This window comes from Bos javanicus, chromosome 2, assembly GCF_032452875.1.
Source record: "Bos javanicus breed banteng chromosome 2, ARS-OSU_banteng_1.0, whole genome shotgun sequence".
In the NCBI taxonomy this organism is placed as follows: Eukaryota; Metazoa; Chordata; class Mammalia; order Artiodactyla; family Bovidae; genus Bos; species Bos javanicus.
Genome location: NC_083869.1, coordinates 94,943,548 through 94,956,835, shown reverse-complemented (window position 1 = coordinate 94,956,835; position 13,288 = coordinate 94,943,548). Strand labels below are relative to the sequence as shown.

General features: G+C 38.5%; 1 protein-coding gene across 6 annotated transcripts in view; it reads right to left on the bottom strand.

Moving 5' to 3' along the window:
- ADAM23 (ADAM metallopeptidase domain 23) overlaps nt 1-13,288 on the bottom strand; it is a 197,206-nt gene that overhangs the window by 33,509 nt on the left and 150,409 nt on the right. For all 6 annotated transcript variants that reach the window (XM_061382582.1, XM_061382619.1, XM_061382590.1 and 3 more), the window contains exons 17-21: nt 12,541-12,630; nt 10,540-10,620; nt 3,605-3,655; nt 2,879-2,942; nt 1,539-1,644 (exon numbers count right to left, since the gene is read on the bottom strand). In XM_061382582.1, coding sequence (XP_061238566.1) covers nt 1,539-1,644; nt 2,879-2,942; nt 3,605-3,655; nt 10,540-10,620; nt 12,541-12,630 — 392 coding nt within the window. The remainder of the gene's footprint in view (nt 1-1,538; nt 1,645-2,878; nt 2,943-3,604; nt 3,656-10,539; nt 10,621-12,540; nt 12,631-13,288) is intronic.

The window sequence follows — 13,288 nt, the reverse complement described above, 5'->3', positions numbered from 1 at the left end:
GATGGACGTGAGTCTGAGTGAACTCTGGGAGTTGGTGATGGACAGGGAGGCCTGGCATGCTGCGATTCATGGGGTCCCAAAGAGTCAGACACGACTGAGGGACTGAACTGAACTGAACTGATATTTGTATATTAATCACTTTTCTGTTTCTATATTTCTCAATTTTTTTAAGTTAAAAAAATACATTTATTTTCCTTAACTCACTGGTGGCTGGATATTCTATTGCCAGATATTTGAAAGCTGTCTTCTACAATGATCTAAAGCCATACCTCCCAACTTTCTGAAGTCACAGAGGCACAGAGAAATGATCAGATTTGTCTGTGACATTGACTTAATGAATGAAGCCATAGACATCCAACCCCAAAGGATCTGACTAGTTTAGACTCCACTTCCTCCCTGGAACCTCAGAGACTGAACATCTCAAAACTTCTGTAACTCAGTCACGAGACATCAGATTGGAAGCTCTGTTCTGTTATTTTGGTTTAATTTTAAAGAAGTCAAAGATTTTTTGCCTCCTAAGGCCTCATCCACCATCAAAGATTACATACAACTGCCAAGTTTCAAAAAGTACATTAGAGACCATAAATTAGATAAACAAAACTTCCCTTAAATCCTCGATCTGCTTCACAATGGGAGAAGAATCCCCATTGTTATGGAAGGAGAATGGAGGAGTTTGGTCTATCACATAATGATCCCAGAGACCCAAGTCAATGAGTTAACCTTAAAAAACTATTAAATTGCAAGTTTAACTTTCCTCAACAAATCAAGGGAAAATATTACCAATGTGCTCTGAAGGCATCTCATTTCCTGAGTAAAGAGTCCTCAGTGGGCACTGACTAGATACTTTTTGGCTTCCCTCATAGTTCAGTTGGTAAAGAATAAGTCTGCAATGCAGGAGACCCCAGTTCGATTCCTGGGTTAGGAAGATCCCCTGGAAAAGGGAAAGGCTACCCACTCCAGTATTCTGGCCTGGAGAATTCCATGGACTGTATAGTCCATAGGGTCATGTATAGTCCATAGGGTCACAAACAGTGGGACACGACTGAGCGACTTTCACTTTCAAATACTTTTTAGAAGGGAAAATAAAACTTGAATACAGATATTAGCTATTTAATCAAATCAAATCGTGTTACATTTGAAAAATAATCAAATGTACGTTATTTCATTTTAAATGGCCCCCAAAATATAGACAGTCTACATCTTTTGCTTGCAGAATTCCTTATACTAGCACATTCATAGGCTTTTTGAAAGCAAAAGTAGAAAATCAAAACCCATGATTAATTTAAAATACCTTAGCAAAATATCTCTTCCAAACAAGCTTCAAGTAAAATACAGCATGTGAGAACTTTCCTGAAGTTTACAGAAATGGTGTGTCTGTGCCACACAGTTTAGTTCATAGTCATTTGCTTCTAGATATATGATCTTTTAAATTCATACTCTAAAATTTTAAGTAGTCAATTTATTAAAAAATCAGTAACATTTATTTTGTGCTGCCTGCACCAAGTCCACCCATTATGCGCCCAGAGACGGCCACTCACTGCTTGCTGCACTGGATCCATCGGTCTCCATCCTTCCCACAGTTGCCCTTCTCGGTGCCTTCCGTATTCAGCTTTTCATAACAGAATTTGTCAGACCCTGAAGCCTCTTTTGGAGACAAGCAAGAAAACAGAATTACTTTTAGTTCTCTTTGTTATCCATAACCAGTACTGTGCCAGTAAATCTTAATAACTGTTGCTCCAGAAAAAGGAACAAATTCCTAATTTGTAGCACTTACCCATTTCCATGGTGTAAATCTCCACAGTGTAATACATGGCTAATTTTAAACTAAGAATGTGATGTCAATCAGCTTCTAAAATTCCTGAAAATTTCACCCATGGCTCTTGCAAGCTAAGACAGAACAGCTCAAACACACTGTTCTTTTTTAACTTGGGAGACAAATTTATTCCCAATTCTTGTTGGTGGGTTTGAGGATGGGAGGTAGGATTAATCATCAGCAGGAATTAGTGAAGTGACACCAAAAAAACTAATAAACATTCTTAACCCTGCTTTCTATTAGTATCAGGAAGCATTATAAAATCTGAGCTTGCTGAAATTTTGTTGGCACGTGGATTTTGATATTTCAACTTTTTTGAAAGACCAATATACCTCTATTATCTTTCCCTTGTCAAAACTGAACCATTGAAAGTAAATCTTTCAATTAAATGATATTTGCCAAACACTAAATCACTTGTGCATGAGTCTTAGTCCCCTTTGGGTGCCTTCTTTTCCTGGTAGGTGACCCAGTCTTTGCCAGCAAGACAGAGCCACTTCTCTCTCTTCCAGTCTGGACCTCGTTAACTGAAATTCACTGGCAAGACAATGAAAATGTCAGGAAGAGAATATGTGTACTGACATGTAGGGAACATACTGAGAAAATGACCATGTTCCCAAAATGTATATCAGGAAGTACTTGTGTTTCACTTCAAACTGAGATAATCAATTACAGAATTAAAAAATAAAAATAAAAAAGCCTGGTACTTTCCTAGGGTAAAAGAATGGAAAGCTACCTTGAAGTGGTGAATGTTAAATCCAAGGTATAAAGAAAATTACCCAAGTGGATTGATAATAGGCATGACCACCGCACTCAACCCAATCTTAGCAAGTGGGTGTGCCAGCCGTTCTGTCACAGCCGCAATCACTGAATAGCACTGTTTGGTTCTGATGACAAGTCTTCAACGTCAGCAGGTGTTTGCTGTGGCTATGTGACTATGATTCACCATTCTCTCCAGCCTTTTCTAGTTTTTTTTTCTTGTTTTAATCACTCCCAATCAGCAAGACTGGCAGCAAAGAATACTAAGAGAAACCTGAGTGAGACCACCAAGCAGGAAACATGACCTACTTGTTCCCCAGATGTACTGACACTGGTTGTCCCGGGTCTTGCACTCCCCGTCGTAGCAGCGGCCCTGAGGGCAGAATGCATGTTGTAAGGTACAAGGAGCTGGTCCCATTTCCCCCCAGATTCTCACTGCAAGGTCTCCTTATCATTGTTTTAGACAAAGTTGGGTTTTTTGGGGTACCCTAGTATTTTCACAATGAAAATAAAACTCACAAACATCTTAAGAGACACAGAAGAATGAAAATTAAAATCTAAAACACAGAACAGACCTCACTGTACAGCTCAAGTCCAACTAATCATCTAAAATTTTATGGAAAACAAAAATGGGTACATTTCTTTGAGTGACACCAAAATGATTTTTAGGTTTTTTTGTATGTGAATGGTTAGGTCATAACATAGCTTCAGGAAAAAAAAAGCATTACCATATATTACCATATTTTCCCATAATAGGCTAAAATGATTAAAGATAGTTACAACTCCATAAGTTAGATCTCTAATTCTTCAGCCATTACTTTTTTTCCCCACACTCTCAATCTGGACAGTTTGCACCCAGAGATAAATATATTTAGTATTTTATATGATATGAAACAACTCTGAGTTAGAAGACCAATGCAATAATTTCCTGTTGTTTGAGCTGCAATTTGCCATCAAAATTACATTCATCCAAAAAAAAACCCTGAAAACTGAGCTTTTCACAAAATCCCAGTTAAAACCTGTGGCCCAGCATACCTGATTTTGATTGCATGCATATCCATCTTGCTTATGAAGATTGGGTGGGCACTGAAAAATATATTTTTAGTTAACATTCAATACGTGAAGTACTTTCAGATTATTTGCACAATACATTAAAGTGCAAAAAAATTTAAGGATGATTTTATTACTATTTGTAAATTGTGTGCTACACATCATTCATATCAGTAAAGTTTGAAATAAATGTAAAAAAAATACAACTTATAATTAGAAAAACACGAGTAAACAGCTAATCCAAATTTATTCTTCAGTCATTGGTAAAAATGAATCAATCAGTCAAAGCAGTGGGTGCTTCTTATGTTTGTTTTCCATGAGATGCACTAGAATAATTTACGTTCACTTGCCTACAAAGTTCAAAATAGAAGGGATTAAAATGGACAATGAAGGGAACAAATCAGCTTGTTACACAGGAGTGGATACGTTCAGGAACTAATTTACAAGACCTCGTTCAGCTCTATGAAAATGTCAGATCTGCATGTGACACCCATGACAGTCACCTCCATGCCACATTACTGAAAAAGAAATAACCAGCCCTTCAATAAAAGTGCTATATCTCCACTACATTTCTGACCTCTCAAACTATAGACTTGTTAAAACAACTGTGACGTGATAGTTCTTTCTTTTTCCAGGTCTATTTATCAAATAGTTTTTTTTTTAAGTACATTTCAATTTTCCCTAACATTATCCTGGATAATTCATATTTTTACTCTCTCTTCATCTTATTTATCACATTTAAGAGAGCTAAAAAAAAAAAAAAGTTCAAGTCAAAGGCTCTGCTACAGCATTCAAAACAAATACTAAAAGGGGGAAAAAAAAAAAACCCCACAGTTACAGTAAGTGAATAAGAAACATAGCAATACCCTGTGAGGTCCTCCCTTGATTTTCACCTTCTCAGTAAATGACAGTCCCACTCTCCCAGTTGCCCAGGCCCCAAACCAGGGAGTCATCCTGTGTTCCTCTCTTTTATTCACACTCTCTTTCTAGTCCATCGACAAATCCTGGTAGCAATATCTTCAAATATAATTACAATCTGACCACTTTCCTCCATCTCCACCGCTAACAGCTGGTCAAACCCAAAACTATCTTCTCATCTGACGATGCAGCCACCTCCAACTGATTTCCCTTCATCCCCTCTAGTCTCCTTATAGGTGACAGGGCTACTAGAGTGTCCCTTTAAAAACCTAAACCACATCATGTTGCTCTTCTGCTAATGGTTTCCCAGTCTTCCCACCGGTCTTCCCACTGGTCTTCCAAATTCGTGATCTGCTCCCTACCTGACCTCATCCCTACCTGACCTCACATGAATGTACCAGCCACGCCGTCAACCCATGGTCTTTGTTCTTGCTCTTCTTCCAAGCTTTCCCGCAGATTTCCGCCCAGCTTGTTCTCTCAATTCTTTTAGGACTTTGCCTGAACATCAGCATCTCAGAGAAGCCTTCTTTAACTATGTCCTCCAAAACCATAAACTCCTCCCGCATTTTAGCATCCTCTGCTCCCCATTCACTGTTTTACTTATCACCAAACTTTCACCTATCTCTTTGCTCAGTCAGTTCAGTTGTTCAGTTGTATCCGACTCTTCACGACCCCAAGGACTGCAGCACGCCAGTCTTCCCTGTCCATCACCAAATTTCGGAGCTTGCTCAAACTCATGTCCATCAAGTCGGTGATGCCATCCAACCATCTCATCCTCTGTCGTCCCCTTCTCCTCCTGCCTTCAATCTTTCCCAGCATCAGGGTCTCTTCCAATGAGTCAGTTCTTTATATAGGGTAGCCAAAGTATTGGAATTTCAACTTCAGCATCAGTCCTTCCAATGAATATTCAGGACTGATTTCCTTTAGGATTGACTGGTTTGATCTCCCTGAAGTCTAAGGGACTCTCAAGAGTCTTCTCCAACACCACAGTTCAAAAGCATCAAATGTTTGGCACTCAGCTTTCTTTATAGTTCAACTCTCACATCCATACATGACTACTGGAAAAACCATAGCTTTGACTAGATGGAAGTTGGCTGATAAAGTAATGTCTCTGCTTTTTAATATGCTATCTAGGTTGGTCATAGCCTTTCTTCCAAGGACCAAGCATCTTTTAATTTCATGGCTGCAGTCACCATATGCAGTCATTTTGGAGCCCAAGAAAATAAAGTCTCTCACTGTTTCCATTGTTTCCCTATCTATTTGCTATCAAGTGATGGGACCAGATGCCATGATCTTAGTTTTCTGAACGTTGAGTTTTAAGCCCACTTTTTCACTCTCCTCTTTCACTTTTATCAAGAGGCACTTTAGTTCTTCACTTTCTGCCATAATATCTGAGGTTATTGATATTTCTCCCAGCAATCTTTTTTTAAAATTAATTCATTAATTTTAATTAGAGGCTAATTACTTTACAATATTTTGGTGGTTTTTGCCTTACATTGACATGAATCAGCCACAGTGCTAATGTGTGTCTCCCGGCAATCTTGATTCCAGCTTGTGCTTCTTCCAGTCCGTCGTTCCGCGTGATGTACTCTGCATAGAAGTTAAATAAGCAGAGTGACAATATACAGCCTTGACGTGCACCTTTCCCGATTTGGAACCAGTCTGTTGTTCCATGTCCAGTTCTAACTGTTGCTTCTTGACCTGCATTCAGATTTCTCAGGAGGCAGGTAAGGTGGTCTGGTATTCTCATCTCTTGAAGAATTTTCCACAGTTTGTTGTGATCCACACAGTCAAACGCTCTGTTTACTGCCCCCTTCCTAATGCAGTTTGTCTACTGCTCCCATCCTAATGCAAGCTCCATGCAGGCAGGGATTTTCTGTCCTTGCTCCCTCCCTGGCACCTAGAACAAAGCTGGGCTCAATTATTACTGAGAAGGTGCTCAATGACTAGTGACTGACTGAGAAAATAAATAAATGACCTGCACAGATACAATTATTTTATTCTGCAGTATCAAGCTGTTTATCAAGGTCACAACAGAAAGATAATAGAACTAATTTAGAATAGCTAAGAAGCAGTAACTTATCAAGGAACACATTGAGATTAAAGGCTTTGGTTCTACAGCTTTCTAAAGAACAACCAATTTTCATACCAGTTTTCATTCAACCTTATGGTAACTATTCAAAAGATGTAATTATCAGCGTGAGAACTTGGTTTACTGGACCAACTGCACAAAAACAGAGATTCCCTATGGTCTCTTCATTCACCCAAATCCACTCAAAACACCATCATTATCTTATTAATCAACTAACAGTAATTAACTCCAAGGTGAATGCAACCACACTGAACCAAAATGCAAAAGAAATGTCATTTGCTGAATACACACATCAGGGTCTAAACTTAACTTGTCATATTTGACTTTCATGATGTTTCAACAGGAGAAAACTAGTAGGATTTGATAAAATTCAAAAAGCTCTCATAAACTGTCATAACTACATGGAAGAAGATTTCTAATCTATTTTCAGTTTAGGCTAATAAAAGCCAGTTGTTTAACACTGAAATGTTTAACAAAGGAAATTATCAAATGTCTATTGTTCTTTGGAGACATTTAAAATAGAAGAACCATAAATCTGTGTACTTCATTCTGCTTATGAGCAGAGCTCTGGATTCCATCTCTAAATGCCATTTGAGGGACTTCCCTGGTGGTTCAGTGGTTAAGAATCTGACTTCCAGTGCAGGGGAAAGTGAAAGTGAAGTCATGTCCGACTCTTTGCGACCCCGTGGACTGTAGCCTACCATGCTCCTCCGTCCATGGGATTTTCCAGGCAAGAGTACTGGAGTGGGTTGCCAGGGGACATGGGTTCAATCCCTGGTCTTGGAACTAAGATCCCACATACCACAGGGCAACTATGCCTGCGTGCCTCAACTAGAGACACAGCCAAAAATAAAAATATATATAAAAAATAATACTGATAAATAAATGCCATTTTTACACTGTGCAGGAAGGTCCAACTGAGGCTAGCTTCCACAGTGCAACAGCCCTTAAATGTGCTTATTTTAAATTGTGTTATACTCCCATTTTGATGACATATTTTATAGTTTTTAACAAAACATATTTCCCATATCTTTCAAAAATATCTTTATTAGATCATCCAGATTGTTTGCCCAGAATGTCTCTCAGTTCCACGTCTTATTCTCTTTTAAATTGTGAATTTAAAAAGCAGCTCAGAAGCATCAGTAAATGCTAATATAAAAAATAAGCAGAAATATACTGTGAAATAAAAGCAATAAATACATAATGTCACCAAAAGTACTGATTTTCAGAGATGCACAGATTCTGAGACATCCCATTTTAATTATTATCAGTATCAATTAAATTCAAAGTTTCCTGCTTCTTTCAAAACAGAAGAATTACTGTGTGTTGGGGACCGGGGTGTGGTGGTATTTAACTCCCTCTCTTCCACTTATCTAGTTCAGGTTCCTTCTGGTCAGAGAAGGGAATTGTTACTAAAGGAACATGCTATTCTAATATGTCACTGAGCATTTAACAGTACAATTTTCATCTTGGGACATGAATTAAAAAGAATATATTAAAAATTTAAATAAAATATTAGATTGAACAAGGACCCTTATTATAAAGGGTAAAGCCTATGACAATTCAGGAGTTAAAGGTTGAAATGGAAAAACTATGCTTTTATTCTTTGGCCACCTGATGCGAAGAACTGACTCACTTGGAAAGAACCTGATGCTGGGAAAGATTGAAGGTGGGAGGCGAAGGGGACGACAGAGGATGAGATGGTTGGATGGCATCACCGACTTGATGCACATGAGTTTGAATAAACTCCAGGAGTTGGTGATGGACAGGGAGGCCTGGCGTGCTACAGTCCATGGGGTCGTGAAGAGTCAGACACGACTGAGCACTGAAATGAACTGATACTTTTAAAAGAACTGAACACACAAAACCAAAACCATATACGATGGATATAAAAACAGCCTCATTCTACAAAACTAAAATTATAACTCAGTGAAATAGTATATCAGAAATGTCATTATTCTTGTCATAAATCACAGAATCCACAGTTCTTATATACTGCCACTATATTATTTAAAAATTGCAAAGAATTCAATTTATGTATTTATATGTAAGGACAGATATGCATAAAAATCACAAAAGGATAGCCTGAATACAGTTCACTATACCATAACCTTTGTACTATATCCATTTGAATCAAGCCTCAGAATATATACATCAAAACCTTTCAAAAGGTTAATTAGGAAATTTTGTTTTCCTCTCATGTTTCTTTCCAGGGAGGAGAACTCAGTCTTATTCCAGTTACTCTCTGCTCCTGTGCTCACTTCTCCAAGCAGGTATAGCAATTGACAGGTTGATGGATAAACTTCAGAAGAATAACTCCACATTCTGGCTCAGTTCTGCCATCTTCTCCTGCCTACTCACATAATTCATCCTCTCTCTACTGCTCCTCCATGGCATACAAGGCAAGGGCCACCTTTGCAAGGAGAGGTCATTCCAGGCCCAATCATGTCAATAATCTGTTACTACAGCCTAAATTCGGGATCTGTAAAGAGGCCCATTTAGCCCTCACACTGAGCTATGAGTTTCAGCTTGGCTCTTTGCAATAACAAAAATAATATTTTAGTTTCTAGCTATACTCTATCAGGAACCCCATGTAAATCACAATACCTGGCAATAGGTAATTCTGCTCTTGAGAAACTTACCCTAAGTTGCTAACTCCAAACAAGAAACATTCTTTAAAATGCATAGAGGGACTTCCCTGGTGGTCCAGTGGTTAAGACTCTGCCCTTCCAATGCAGGGAGGGGAGCAGGTTTGATCCCTGGTCAGGGAACTAAAAGCCCGTATGCCAGGAAAAAAAAAATTTTTTTTAATGCAAAGAGATTTATAGCCCTATTAATGATAATAATGAAATGCTGCCAACAATCTAAATATTCACCACTGGATGTAGAAGTGACTGGTAAATCCACATGGTTGACTTTCATGCAACTGTAAAGGGAATATTTATAAAAACTGTATCATAGCATGGGAAAATGCTGTTGAAGTAACATCAGAATAAAATTGCAGGTAGGATGAAGTTGAAAATTCTTACCAAGCCCCTACGCCTGACTCCTGACTTCTTCCCTGAATCATTTCCACTATTTCCCAGCTATCCCTGCTTCCATTCCATCTCTTGAAGAAGCCATGCTTCTGTACGCACTGGGTTTCATTAATTTATTAGCCTTTCTAACCCAGCAGAATGCAAGCCTGGGAAGAGCAAGGAGTTGCCTATTTTGATTCCTCCCAAAGCCTGGCATTCAAAGCAGTGCTTGAGACACAGCAGGGGCTCCACAAATATTCATTTGAACGACAAAGACTTAAAACAACACGATGTAAATGTTTAAAAACATAAAAAGTAAAGAAGGAATGCCGAAAGGCAATCTTAATGATAATGCAATAATTTTAACATGAAGAAGATCATGCCAAGTGTGTGGGCCATGAAGCCAGTGCTTCATACATAAATGGAGAGAGATGGTGACAGACTGAGGACTTCTGCCCCCAATCCCACTTCAACTACAGCAGTGCTACACTTTCAGATTTCTACACTGAGCTTCTATCCAAAATTTTGTTAAAAGAAAGGGTTTTGTGGCTCAAAATAGTACCATTAGTGCTTTATCAGTGTGAGCCTACTGTTTTAGATGTGGGGACCAGAACACTGCTGATACATACACCTATACCAATTAATTGGATATAAGCAATAATAAAGCAAATTAATTATAAAGGGGAAATTTGGAAGATAACAGATTTTTTAGGCCCAATAAATATTCCTAAAATAAAAGCATAGTGGGAGCTAGAAACTACTAGAAAACAGAACAAAACAAAACCAAAAACCCCAAAAGAACCAAATCATATTCACACATGTAATTCAAATTGAAAGCATTATAATATGTATTTGCAAATAAGATGTATTACCTAAAACTCAGTTTGCCATACCTGGCCAGAGTCTCCAGTACAATATTCAGTAATATCACACCCATTCACAGCATCCCGACATTCATATCCTCGTGGCTGAAACTGCAAATCAAAACTCAATATTAGGAACCAGTATTAATATTTCAAGAGTCAGTATTCTTGTATTCACCAGAAAGCATGACATCCTTTCATAACCATTGCCAAACTCTTTTTATGAATCGGCAAGGTAGTTTCAGAATAGAGATAATGCCCCAAAACCACTCTCTGTAGCAAATATGAATCATTAACCAAGGCATTAAATGTTCAGATTTCAAAATCTGCTATCTCAGAGTACTATGTTTGGAAAACACTGTGATAGCAATTATGTAAAGAAGACACACTGGTGTGGCTGATGACAACAGAACTAAACACTAAAATATAAATATAAACATTTAGGACCTCTCTTAAGGCTGATATACACACCCAATCTGCACTAATTTATCTATTAGCTTGGATACTAGTCTTGCTTTAGCTAAATATACAATCAGATTTCAATTAATTCATATGCATTCCCTTCAGTGATGCCAGTGAATGACTGCTGAATACAAGACATTTTGTTTGTCTAGGAGAGGGGTTGGTAAAAGATGAAGGAAAGAGTCCATCATTTTCAAGCAATTTATAATTTGATTGGGAACATAAGGCAAGAAAATCTAAGCTGGAATCTTGTAGAATACCACATGCCTAATACCCCTTTGGTATTGAATGAAGTTAAATCATATTATTTTCTGGTTTTAAAAAAATTAGGAATTTTATAGCATGAGAAAAACAAAGATTTTTAAAATGACTTTTTAAAAATTAACCAGAGGTTTCCAAAGATAGAACTATATTTCCACACAAACAAAAGGTGTGCATATACACATATAAACTTACATACATATATTATTTCCTTATCTGGCTCGTTTGCCTTTCTGCTGCTGCTGCTGCTAAGTCGCTTCAGTCATGTCCGACTCTGTGCGACCCCCATAGACGGCAGCCCACCAGGCTCCCCTGTCCCTGGGATTCTCCAGGCAAGAACACTGGAGTGGGTTGCCATTTCCTTCTCCAATGCATGAAAGTGAAAAGTGAAAGTGAAGTCGCTCAGTCATGTCCAACTCTTCTCGACCCCATGGACTGCAGCCCACCAGGTTCCTCCATCCATGGGATTTTCCAGGCAAGAGTACTGGAGTGGGTTGCCATTGCCTTCCCATTTGTCTTTCTAAGGGATTTTAAAAATCAAATGTGAAAATATAAGGACTAGGTTTTATGCTCAGGCTTTAAAATAAATTAGGATGAGTTTTACAGAAAAAGTTTGTAAGTGGGACATATTACGAAAAAGACCACAGAAATTGTCCCTCTTCTATTCAACCATTTAACATGGTTTTCACCCATGTTAGTAGGGCAATTGCCAATGTTTATTTTGGAAGGATTATAGGTATATTTTCTTAGGGAGGTACTGGAGAATAGGATTATTGGTTGTTGTTCAGTCACCCAGTCATGTCCAACTCTTTGCCACCCTATGGACTGCAGCACACCAGGCCTCTCTGTCCCTCACCATCTCCCAAAGTTTGCCCAAGTTCATGTCCATTGCATCAATGATGCCATCCAGCTATCTCATCCTCCGACACCCTCTTCTCCTTCTGCCTTCAATCTTTCCCAGCATCAGGGACATTTCCAGTGAGTCAGCTGTTCGCATCAGATAACCAAAATACTGGAGTTTCAACTTCAGTATTAGTCTTTTCAATGAGTATTCAGGGTTGATTTCCCTTAAGATTGACTAGTTTGATCTCCTTGCTGTCCAAGGGTTTGTTGGTAGTGAATTATAACAAAGATAATTGTAGTAACTCACAGAATTTGGGTAGATTTATTGATTCAATAAAATTGCTGGGCTAATACACAGTGTCCATCAACAAAAGTGTGGCAAGCTGTACAAATACTCAAGGTACACATTGCAATATTTGGCTAATATGTCATTGATAAGAGAGATGAAACTTTCAGAGAACTCACAAGACACGAGGTATTATTGCAGCAAGGCCCATCGCTGCAGTGGGCCCCATTGGAGAGAGAGCATTTCTTACAGCACAGTCCATAGCATTCCTAGAGAAAACACTTCATGTGAGTAAGTGAGGAAACCCACCCGCTGGTCATTCTATATTTTCTCCACATGTGACATGCATTATTCACAAGAGGAGATGTATATAATGGTAAGCAAATATTTTAGGAAAGAATTAATCATTTTAGTGGTAGATTCCTTCCTGCTATACTTCTCAGCAAAGTATGATCTTCTAAGAAAGGACTTCTGTACCAATGCTATGCTAAGTCACTTCAGTCGTGTCCGACTCTGTTCGACCCCATAGACGGCAGCCCACCAGGCTCCCCTGTCCCTGGGATTCTCCAGGCAAGAACACTGGAGTGGGTTGCCATTTCCTTCTCCAATGCATGAAAGTGAAAAGTGAAAGTGAAGTCGCTCAGTTGTGTCCAACTCTTAGCAACCCCACGGATTGCAGCCTAACACGCTCCTCCATCCATGGGATTTTCCAAGCAAGAGTACTGGAGTGGGGTGCCATACCAAAGAGTAAGCTTATTTTTTAGCAGGCATCCTACCCTCGGTTAGCTCTATTATAATTTTAATATTCAATCTAGCTTTACAAAGACAAAAATATTGCACAACACAGAAGGAATTTTCATAACTTGGTACAACTTGTCTGAGACGAAATATGAGCTATGAATTTTTAAGAGATATGAATTTGATTAA